Below are 12,411 nucleotides of genomic sequence, written 5' to 3' on the forward strand. Positions count from 1 at the left end.
ACTGCCTCTGCTTTTGTCTCCAGGTATACCCTGCTACCAACTGGAGTTCTTCAGATCACCCGGGTACAGCAGCAGGACCTGGGCTCCTACCGCTGCGTGGCAGTCAACATTGCAAACACCCGGGCCAGCCACGAGGCTACACTCAGCCTGTCAGGTCAGGGCCACAACATGGCCTTCAGCTGCCAGTGCAGCTGTGCCTCACCCTCCACAATCCTACATCACCTTCTGTAACCTTCCCTCACCCTCCACAACCCTCCCTCACCCTCCAGCTGTGCCTCACCCTCCACAATCCTACATCACCCTCCACAACCCTCCCTCCCCCTCAATAACCCTCCCTCCCCCTCAATAACCCTCTCTCCCCCTCAATAACCCCCTCCTCCTCAATAACCCTCCCTCACCTTCAATAACCCTCCCTCACCTTCAATAACCCTCCCTCACCTTCAATAGCCCTCCCTCACCCTCAATAGCCCTTCCTCACCCTCAATGACCCTCCCTCCCCCTCAATGACCCTCCCTCACCCTCAATAACCCTCCCTCACCCTCAATAACCCTCCCTCACCATCAATAACCCTCCCTCACCCTCAATAACCCTCCCTCACCGTCAATAACCCTCCCTCACCTTCAATAGCTCTCCCTCACCATCAATAATCCTCCCTCACCCTCAATAGCCCTCCCTCACCCTCAATAACCCATCCTCCCCCTCAATAACCCTCCCTCACCGTCAATAACCCTCCCTCACCGTCAATAACCCTCCCTCACCATCAATAACCCTCCCTCACCCTCAATAACCCTCCTTCAACGTCAATAACCCTCCCTCACCGTCAATAACCCACCCTCACCCTCAATAACCCTCCCTTACCCTCAATAACCCTCCCTCACCTTTTCAATAACCCTCCCTCACTTTCAATAACCCTCCCTCACTATCAATAACCCACCCTCACCCTCCATAATCCTCCCTCACCCTCCACAACCCTCCCTCAACATCAATAACCCCCTCTCACCCTCCACAACCCTCCCTCACCCTCAATCGTCCCTCACCCTCCATGACCCTCCCTCCCCCTCAATAACCCTCCCTCCCCCTCAAAACCCACCCTCACCTTCAATAACCCTCCCTCACCTTCAATAACCCTCCCTCGCCCTCAATAACCCTCCCTCACCCTCAATAATCCTCCCTCGCCCTCCACAACACTCCCTCAACATCAATAACCCCCTCTCACCCTCCACAACCCTCCCTCACCCTCAATCGTCCCTCACCCTCCATGAACCTACCTCGCCCTCCATGACCCTCCCTCACCCTCAATAATCATCCCCTACCCTCCATAACCCTCCCTACCCTCTATAACCCTCCCTCCCCTACCACAACCCTCTCCCACTCTCCATAACACAGTTTCAATAACCTCTCACCTTCAATAACCATCCCTCACCCTCCACTGCCCCTCCCTTACCACGGAATATTCCCACTCCCTTCACGAGCCCCCCCTCACTCTCCTTCTCCCTCCAGAGCCCTCAACAGCCCTCCCTCACTGCCTCACCCCATAGTCCTCCCTCTCCTTTATCTTGTCCTCATTATCATCTCTCACCCTCTCCCTAACCCCCATCCCCATTATGGTTCCTAACCAGCTCCCTAACCCCCATCCTCATTATGGATCATACCCAGCTCCCTAACCCCCATTCCCATTATGGTTCCTAACCAGCTCCCTAACCCCCATCCTCATTATGGTTCCTACCCAGCTCCCTAACCCCCATTCCCATTATGGTTCCTACCCAGCTCCCTAACCCTCATCCTCATTATGGTTCCTACCCAGCTCCCTAACCCCCATCCCCATTATGGTTCCTACCCAGCTCCCTAACCCCCATCCCCATTATGGTTCCTACCCAGCTCCCTAACCCCCATCCCCATTATGGTTCCTACCCAGCTCCCTAACCCTCATCTTCATTATCATCTCTCACCCTCTGCCTAACCCCCATCCTCATTATGGTTCCTACCCAGCTCCCTAACCCCCATCCTCATTATGGTTCCTATCCAGCTCCCTAACCCCCATCCCCATTATGGTTCCTACCCAGCTCCCTAACCCCCATCCCCATTATGGTTCCTACCCAGCTCCCTAACCCCCATCCCCATTATGGTTCCTACCCAGCTCCCTAACCCTCATCTTCATTATCATCTCTCACCCTCTGCCTAACCCCCATCCTCATTATGGTTCCTACCCAGCTCCCTAACCCCCATCCTCATTATGGTTCCTATCCAGCTCCCTAACCCCCATCCCCATTATGGTTCCTACCCAGCTCCCTAACCCCCAACATCATTATGGTTCCTACCCAGCTCCCTAACCCCCATCCTCATTATGGTTCCTACCCAGCTCCCTAACCCCCATCCCCATTATGGTTCCTACCCAGCTCCCTAACCCTCATCTTCCCCACTCTCCCCTGCCATCATAGCCGACCTCCAGTCCCTCTATGTGAGGTCAGGCCCAGCTGTCTGCTGTTTCTGACGTGTTTCTTAATTCTTTCCCAGTTTCATCTCCCCAGGCAGACCAGGAACCTGTAATCCTCTCAGGCCCACAGAACCTCACCCTAACCATCCACCAAACGGCCATATTGGAGTGCATCGCCACAGGAAATCCTAAACCCATTGTGTCCTGGAGCCGCCTCGGTGAGTGTGAGACAGGATCAGAACAGTCACAGAGCTGAGTGTCTGGGGTGGGGGTCAGATTCTGCTGTTGTACCTGCCAGGAACACCTGAGGTCAACCCCAATAAAAATGCACACACTCCCAATCCCAGCATACCTTACTCTCAGACTGTCACATCATTGTCAGCAGTCTCTCAATTCCCAGGCTGTGTGTTTCTGTCATGGGTCTTCACGTGACTGAAGTGGCCAATTTACCTTGGGCACACAGGGCAGGACATCCCACCAAGTTCTGAACCCAAATTGCAGGATTTGCTTTGTTTCCTGCCTCACCATTAACTTTAGATTCAAAACATGCTGCAACTTGCTGGGCACAGTGTCACCATTCTGACCAATTTTGTGGTGAGCTCCTCGAAGCCGTTCATGCGTCAGGGAGAGCTTCAGAGAGCCTGTGCAGTGTTTTCTTTGTCCACCCTGAAACGCTGAAAAGGTTGGCAAAACTGGACCCAGCAGGGAAGACAATTTTCAGCCTCCCAGACACATTGTAACTGGCTTTTGCTTGAGTGCATGCAGAGCTGGCTTCAAGAAGAACTGTAATATTTGTTTTATGGTTCACTCAATGCATCTCAGGAGGCGTTGCTGGTGAAATTTCCCTAGTCCAGGTCTCACTGCAGTACAGGAGTGTGGTGACAACGATTGCTTTGTACACTGCTGTGTAGAGTCGCAGAACTCTTTATTGTCAAATACTCACTGGCGCAGTGTGTAAAAGGCTAAGTTGTGCAGCTGATCCAGTGTCGGATCTATTCAGTAGTGACCTTTCGACAGAGATGGCTACCAAAACATGGAAAGTGCTCAACATATAGGGGCAGCTTGGTGGTTAGCACTGCTGCCTCACAGCGCCAGGGACCCGGTTCAATTCCTGCCTCAGGCGACCATCCATGTGGGGTTTGCACATTCTCATTGTGTCTGTGTGGGTTTCTTCCAGCTGCTATGGTTTTCACCCATAGTCCAAAGATGTGAAGGTAAGGATGGATTAGCCATGCTAAATTACCCATAGTGCCCCAGGGATGTGAAGATTGGGGTGGATTGACCATGCTAAATTACCCCGTAGGCTAAATGAGTTAGCCATGGGAAATGTGGGGTTACAGGATAGGGTGGAGGTCTGAGTGGGATGCTCCTCGGAAGGTCAGTGATCACTTGATGAGCCTAATGGCTTCTATCTGCACTGTAGGGAATCTATAATTCTATAATGTTATGCTATCCCAGAGTCCCTCCTTCAGAATATATGGGGAGGTGGAATATTTAACTAACCAGATCAGTTTTGTTTTGGCAACATCATTTTTTTAAAAAGCAGGGAAGGGATAGACCAGGGACATACAGACCAGTTAGTCTAATCTCACTCATAGGAAGTTATTAGAAAGAATTCTGAGGGACAGAATATGTCTGCACTCAGACAGCTACAGATTAATCAGGTATAGTCAGCAAGAGGGTGGTGATAACCGGGAGTGAAGGTAATGAATTTGATGTGGTCTACATGAGCTTTAGCAAGGCTTTTGATTAGATCCCTCTTGGCAGACTGGTCAAAAATGTTCATGGGATCCAAGACAAGGAGACACATCAGATCCAAAATTGGCTGTGAGGCAGGATGCAGAGGGTGATGAGTGAGGCATATTTCTGTGAATAGAAATTTGTTTCTAATGAGGTTCCATAGAGCTTGGTGGCCCTTACCACTTGTGGTATATATTAATGATTTGGACTTAATACTCCTCCCCCCCCATTTATCAAGAAATTTGCACAACATGATACAAAAATTGGTCAGGTGATAAATAGTGAGAAGGGTAGCCTTAAAGTGCAGGAGGATGATGGTCAGCTCAGCAGGATAGTGGCAAAAGGGCCAGCTCAGTGGTTAGCACTGCTACCTCACAGCACCAGGGACCCCGGTTCGATTCCTGCTTTGGGTGATTGTCTGTTTGGAGTTTGCACGTTCTCCCTGTGTCTGGGTTTCCTCCAGGTGCTCCAGTTTCCTTCCACAATCCAAAGACAAAGATGTGTAGGTTAGGGTGGATTGGCCATGCTAAATTCCCATAGTGTTAGGTGCATTAGTCAGGGATAAATAGAGAATAGGGGAATGGGTCTGGGTGGGTTACTCTTTGGAGGGTCGGTGTAGACTTGTTGGGCCAAAGGGCCTGTTTCCATACTGTAGGGAATCTAATCTAAAAAAGAATGGAATTCAATCAGGAAAAGTGTAAAGTATTGCACTTGGAGAGGCCTAACAAGGCAAGGGATTACACAGTTGAATGAAAGGACCCTGTAAAGTACTGAGTGACCTTGGTGAACAGTTCAACAGGTGCCTAAAGGTGGCATGGCATGTAGATAAGGTGGTTAAGAAGACGTGTGGAATACCTGCCTTTATTAGCTGAGGTCTGGCACACAAGAGCAAGGAGGTTATGCTAGATCTGTATAAAGTGCTGCTGTGGCCACATCTAGTGTACTGTGTGCAATTCTGGTCCCCACGGCAGCACGGTGGCTCAGTGGTTACCCCTGTTGCCTCACAGCGCCGGGGACCCGAGTTACACATTCTCCCCGTGTCTGCGTGGGTTTCCTCTGGGTGCTCCGGTTTCCTCCCACAATCCAAAGATGTGCAGGTCAGGTGAATTGGCCATGCTAAATTACTCAAAGTGTTCAGGGATGTGTAGGTTAGGTGCATTAGTCCAGGATAAATGTAGGATTATAAGGGAGGGGAATGGGTGTGGGTGGGTTACTCTTCAGAGGGTCGGACTTGTTGGGCCGACTTGTAGGGATTCTATGACACATTATGGTCAGGATGTGAAAGCACTAAAAGGAGCAGAGGAGATTTACAAAGATGCTGCCTGGGCCAGAGAGTTTGAGCTATAAGGAAAGAATGGGTAGATTTGGGTTGGTCTCCTTAGTACAGTGAAGGTTGAGAGAGGTCTATAAGATTGAGAAGCATGGATAGAGTGATTAGGAAGGCATTTTCTCCATTGGTAGAGAGAGGTCCAAAAAGAAAATGTGAGGTTATACACTTTGACAGGAAGAATAGAGGATATATTAATGATATTTAAATATTTAAATGGAGAAAGACTGCAGAAAGCTGAAATACAGAGGAATTTGAGAAACCTTGTGAATTTATCATAAAGAGTTGGGATCCGTTTCAAAGGGAATGGAATATAAATTAAGGAAGTTTTGCTAAAACTATACAAGACAGCAGGCAGCTGGAATACTGAGGCTGCTTATTTAAGGAAGGTTACTGGCACTGGAGATAGTCCTGAGAAGGTGCACCAGGCTGATCCCAGAAATGGAGGGACTTTCTTATGAGCAGAGATTGAGTAGACTGGGATTTTATTCGTTGGAATTTAAAAGAATTAAGGGGGGATCTTATAAAAACATATAAAATTATGAAGGGAATAGATAAGATCGAAACAGGGTGGGTAGGATTGAGGAACTGCAAAGGTGAAAAACCACAGTTGGAGTTATGTACAGGCCTCCAAACAGTAGTCAGGAGCTGAGGCACAAGATACACCAGGAGGTAGAAAAGATGTGTGGGAAAGGCAAAGTTACAGTGATCATGGGGGATTGCAATATCCAGGTGGACTGGGGAAATCAGACAAGAAAAGGAATTGGTGGGGTATTATTAGAGAGGTTTTTTGGAGCAGCTTGTGATAGAGCCCACGAGGGAACAGGCAATACTGGACTTAGTGTTGTGCATTGAGACAGACCTGAGAAGGAATCCTGAGGATACAGTGAGTATAACATGATAGAATATATTGTGCAATTTGAGAGGGAGACGATAGAAACAATGGTGATGGTACTACAGCTGAAAAAAAGCAGCTGCAAAGGCATGAGGGAGCGCTGGATAGAATAGACTGGGAGAGGAGCCTAGCAGGAAAGCCAGTGGAACAGCAATGGCAGGAGTTTCTGGGAGTAATTCAGGAGACACAACAGAGATTCATCCCGAGGGAAAAGAAGCATGGTACAGGGAAGGTGAGGCAACCGTGGCTGACCAGGGAAGGCAGGGATCATATAAAAGCAAAAGAGAAAGCATATAATGTGGTGAAGGGCAGTGAGAAACTTACAAAGACCAACAGAGGGCAACAGGAAAAGAATAAGATTAAATATGACGGTAAGCTAGCCAGTAGGAGTTTCTTCAGATATATAAAGGGTAAAAGAGAGGCAAAAGTGGACATTGGGCCACTGGAAAATGATGCTGGAGAGATAGTAGTGGAGAACAAGGAAATGGCTGAGGAATTGAATAATTACTTCACAGAGAATGATGGCCATCACCAAGGAGAAGGTGCTAGAAAACTGAATGACCTGAAGGTGGATAAATCACCTGGACCAGATGGACTACATCCCAGAGTTCTAAGGGTGATAGCTGAAGAGATAGTGAAGGCATTAGTGGTTTTCAGGAATCGCTAGAATCAGAGATGGTCCCAGAAGACTGGAAAGTCACGAACATGACAATCCTGTTTAAAAAGGAAGTAAGGCAAAAAAATGGAAAATTACAGACTGATTAGCCTAACCTCGGTCATGGGTAAGATCTTGGAAGCTGAGATTTCTGAATACTTGGGAGTGTATGGTAAAATAGGGCAAAGTCAGCATGGTTTCATCAAGGGGGAGGGTCATGTCTAACAAATCTACTAGAATTATTTGAGGAAGTAACAAGCAGGTTAGACCAAGGAGAGCCAATGGATGTTATCTACCTGGATTTCAAGAAGGCCTTTGACAAGGTGCTGCCCAGGAGGCTGCTGAGTAAGATAAGGGCCCATGGTGTCAGAGGCTCGGTGTTAGCATGGAGAGAAGCTTGGATGTCTGGCAGAAAGCAGAGTGGGGATAAAAGGGTCTTTCTCAGGATGGCAGTCGGTAACAAGTGGTGTTCCGCAAGACTCGGTGTTGGGACCACAACATTTCACTTGATACCTTAACAATCTCGATGAAGGAACTGAAGACATTTTGGCTAAGTTTGCAGATGGTACAAAGATAGATAGAGGGACAGGTAGCATTGAGGAGGTGGAGAGGCTAGGAGAGTGGGCAAAGAAGTGGCAAATGGTCTGGTCCAGGATTCTCTCAAGGTAAATTTGCAGGTTCAGTCAATAGTTAGAAATGCAAATGCAACAGTAGCATTAATTTTGAGAAGATTTGAATATAAAAGCAGGGATATACCTCTGAGGCTCTATAACGCTCTGGTCAGGCCACATTTGGAGTATTGTGCACAGTTTTGGGCCCCATATCTCAGGAAGGATGTACTGGTGCTGGATGGTGTTCAAATGAGGTTCATGAGAATGGTCCCAGGAATGAAAAGCTTAACATATGAGGAAGATTTGAGAACTCTGGGTCTATACTTGATGGACTTTAGAAGGATGAGGGCGGATCTAATTGAAACTTACAGAATACTGAACGGCCTGGACAGAGTAGATAGAGTCATAAAGTCCTAGAGATGTACAGCATGGAAACAGACCCTTTAGTCCAACCCGTCCATGCTGACCAGATATCCCAACCCAATCTAGTCCCACCTGCCAGCACCTGGCCCATGTCCCTCCAAACCCTTACTATTCATATATCCGTCCAGATGCCTTTTAAATATTGTAATTGTACCAGCCTCCACCTCTGGAAGCCCGTTCCATACACGTACCACCCTCTGTGTGAAAAGGTTGCCCTTAGGTCTCTTTATATCTTTCCCCTCTCACCCTAAACCTATGCCCCTCTAGTTCTGGACTCACATATCCCAGGGAAAACACCTTATCTATTTACCTTATCCATGTACTCATGATTTTATAAACCTCTGTAAGGTTCTTGAATTTTATTCTGTTAATTAGTAAATCCCTTCTCTTTTTCACTGAAGGATTTGTGGAGCTTATTTTTCCATTTCAATTCTCTAGAATATGTTTTTTAACCTACTTGGAGTCAAATTTGTATGGTCTTAAGTTCTTGATTTTAAGTATTGATTATATTGGATAAATAAATGTGATGGTTTAAAAGTTTTCCAGTAGATATCATCTTCTGTTTCTTATGATCCAGCTTTTAGTAATACTGAACAAGGTAGATCCCAGTGTGAAACCAGGCCTGATAGATCATAGGTTTAATTTTTGCACTTGGTACTGTGGTGGTTCATCAATAAAGATGTTCATACAGGACCGTCAGTAATTAATGAGAACACAAGTTAATAACACATAAAAGAAGCAAAGCTTTAAATAAATTAGCCAGTTTCTTAGATCTTCACATAAAGAGCATAACAAGATTTCCTCCTGTTTCCCATCAATGTTCCATAAAGATACTCAAACCCAGTGTGGGATTGTGTTCAAATAACGACTGGAATCAGTGAGTGGGGAAAATAGCCTCTTTTATGAGGGAAGATGTTTCCATTGGGAGGAGACACTAGGGCCTGAGGGCACAGCCTTAGAGTAAAGGGAAGACCTTTTAGAACGGAGGTAAGGAGAAACTTCTTCAGCCAGAGAGTGGTGAATCTATGGAATGCACTGCCACAGAAGGTTGTGGAGGCCAGGTCATTGAATGTATTTAAGACAGAGATGGATAGGTTCTTGATTGTTTAGGGGATCAAGGGTTATGGGGAGAAAGCAGGAGAATGGGATTGAGAAACTTATTAGCCACAACTAAAAAACACCCTCTTGGGAGTTATCTACAGGCCCCCAAACAGCAGTATGGATGTAGGGTGTAAGTTGAATCAGGAGCTGAAATTGGCCTGTCGCAAAGATGTTACTACAGTTGTTATGGGGGATTTCAACATGCAGGTAGACTGGGAGAATCAGGATGGTATTGGACCTCAAGAAAGAGACTTTGTGGACTGCCTCTGAGATGGATTCTTAGAACAGCTGGTGCTGGAGCCTACCAGGGAGAAGGCAATTCTGGATCTGGTATTGTGCAACGAACCAGAATTGATCAGGGACCTCGAAGTGAAGGAGCCATTGGGAAGTAGTGACCATAATACAATAAGTTCAATCTGCAATTTGAGGGGGAGAGGGTACAATCGGAAGTGACAATATTTCTGTTGAATAAAGGAAACTATGGAGCTATGAGGGAGGAGTTGGCTAAAGTTCAATGGTGCAATACCTTAGCAGGGATGACAGTGGAGGAACAATGGCAGATATTTCTGTGTATAATGCAGAAGATACAGGATCAGTTCATTCCAAAAAGGAAGAAAGATCCTAAGAGGAGGCATAGGTGGCCGTGGCTGACGAGGGAAGTTAAGAAACATATAAAGTTAAAAGAGAAAAATTATAACATAGCAAAGATAAGTGGGAGGACTGGGAAGCTTTTAAAGAACAACAGAGGATTACTAAGAAGGAAATACGCAGAGAAAAAATGAGGTACGAAGATAAACTGGCTAAAAATATAAAGGAGGACAGTAAAAGCTTTTTTAGGTATATGAAAGGCAAAAAAATGGTTAAGACTAAAGTTGGGCCCTTGAAGACAGAAACAGGGGAATATATTACGGGGAACAAAGAAATGGCAGAAGAATTGAATTGGTACTTCAGATCTGTGTTCACTGGGGAAGACACAAGCAATCTCCCCGAGGGAACAGTGGCTGAAGGACCTGAACTGAAGGGAATTTATATTTGCCAGGAATTGGTGTTGGAGAGACTGTTAGGTCTGAAGGTTGATAAGTCCCCGGGGCCTGATGGTCTACATCCCAGGGTACTGAAGGAGGTGGCTCAAGAAATCATGGATGCATTGGTGATTATTTTCCAGAGTTCGATAGATTTGGGATCAGTGCCTGCGGATTGGAGGGTGGCTAATGTTGTACCACTTTTTAAGAAAGGTGGGAGAGAGAAAGCAGGAAATTATAGACCAGTTAGTCTGACCTCAGTGGTGGGAAAGATGCTGGAGTCTATTATAAAGGATGAAATTATGACACACCTGGTTAGTAGTAACAGGATAGGTCAGAGTCAGCATGGATTTATGAAGGGGATATCATGCTTGACTAATCTTCTGGAATTTTTTGAGGATGTAAACTCTGAAGATGGACGAGGGAGATCCAGTAGATGTAGTGTACCTGGACTTTCAGAAAACTTTTGATAAAGTCCCAGATAGGAGGTTAGTGAGCAAAATTAGGGCACATGGTATTGGGGGCAAAGTATTAACTTGGATTGAAAGTTGGTTGGCTGACAGGAAACAAAGAGTAGTGATAAACGGCTCTATTTCGGAATGGCAGGCGGTGACCAATGGGGTACCGCAGGGATCGGTGCTGGGACCGCAGCTTTTTACAATATATGTCAATGATATAGAAGATGGTATTAGTAATAACATTAGCAAATTTGCTGATGATACTAAGCTGGGTGGCAGGGTGAAATGTGAGGAGGATGTTAGGAGATTACAGGGCGACCTGGACAGGTTAGGTGAGTGGTCAGATGCATGGCAGATGCAGTTTAATGTGGATAAGTGCATGGTTATCCACTTTGGTGGCAAGAAAAGGAAGGCAGATTACTACCTAAATGGAGTCAAGTTAGGCAAAGGGGCAGTACAAAGAGATCTGGATGTTCTTGAAGGTAAGCATGCAGGTACAGCAGGTAGTGAAGAAGGCTAATAGCATGCTGGCCTTCATAACAAGAGGGATTGAGTATAGAAGCGAAGAGGTTCTTCTGCAGCTGTACAGGGCCCTGGTGAGACCACACCTGGAGTACTGTGTGCAGTTCTGGTCTCCAAATTTGAGGAAAGACATTCTGGCTATTGAGGGAGTGCAGCGTAGGTTCACGAGGTCAATTCCTGGAATGGCGGGACTACCTTACGCTGAAAGACTGGAGCGACTGGGCTTGTATACCCTTGAGTTTAGAAGACTAAGAGGGGATCTGATTGAGACGTATAAGATTATTAAAGGATTGGACACTCTGGAGGCAGGAAACATGTTTCCGCTGATGGGTGAGTGCCGAACCAGAGGACACAGCTTAAAAATACGGGGTAGACCATTTAGGACAGAGATGAGGAGAAACGTCTTCACCCAGAGAGTGGTGGCTGTGTGGAATGCTCTGCCCCAGAGTGCAGTGGAGGCCCAGTCTCTGGATTAATTTAAGAAAGAGTTGGATAGAGCTCACAAGGATAGTGGAATCAAGGGTTATGGAGATAAGGCAGGAACAGGATACTGATTAAGGATGATCAGCCATGATCATATTGAATGGTGGTACAGGCTCGAAGGGCAGAATGGCCTACTCCTGCACCTATTGTCTATTACACCAGAATTTTGTACAGTTGCAATATGACCTCATGGCTCTGAAGCTCAATCACTCTACCAAAACAAGCTAAAACACCATATGCCGCCTTAACAACCATATCAACCTGGGTGGCAATTTTCAAAGATCTAGGTACATGAATACAGAGATCTCTCTGCTCATCTACACTGCCCAGATTCTTACTGTTAGCCCAGTACTCTTTATTCATGTTGCTCCTTCCAAAGTGAATCATCTCACACAGTTGGATAGAGCTCACAAGGATAGTGGAATCAAGGGTTATGGAGGTAAGGGAGGAACAGGATACTGATTAAGGATGATCAGCCATGATCATATTGAATGGTGGTGCAGGCTCGAAGGGCAGAATGGCCTACTCCTACACCTATTGTCTATTGACTGAATGGTGGAGCAGATTTGATGGGGCAAATGACCTAATTTCTGTTCCTATGTCTTATGGACTGTTTGTTGCTCACCATGGGACTGTGTGGAACTCGCTCCCAGACTGTTACTTATTGTGGGACTGTGTGCAACTAACTGCGGGAATGTGTGGAACTTGCTCTCGGAGTGTTACTCACTGTGGGATTGTGT

General features: G+C 46.5%; 1 protein-coding gene across 1 annotated transcript in view; it reads left to right on the forward strand.

The window, feature by feature from the left end:
- The window catches only part of LOC122544765 (immunoglobulin superfamily DCC subclass member 3-like), a 35,794-nt gene that overhangs the window by 7,010 nt on the left and 16,373 nt on the right, over nucleotides 1-12,411 (forward strand). Inside the window, exons 4-5 of the mRNA XM_087985103.1 lie at nucleotides 24-193; nucleotides 2,533-2,652. Of these exons, the coding sequence (XP_087841229.1) occupies nucleotides 24-193; nucleotides 2,533-2,652 (290 nt within the window). The remainder of the gene's footprint in view (nucleotides 1-23; nucleotides 194-2,532; nucleotides 2,653-12,411) is intronic.

The sequence above is a fragment of the Chiloscyllium plagiosum genome, unplaced genomic scaffold (assembly GCF_037043375.1).
Source record: "Chiloscyllium plagiosum isolate Xiang-an unplaced genomic scaffold, Cpla_swu_hap1 HiC_scaffold_50, whole genome shotgun sequence".
NCBI classification, from domain to species: domain Eukaryota; kingdom Metazoa; phylum Chordata; class Chondrichthyes; order Orectolobiformes; family Hemiscylliidae; genus Chiloscyllium; species Chiloscyllium plagiosum.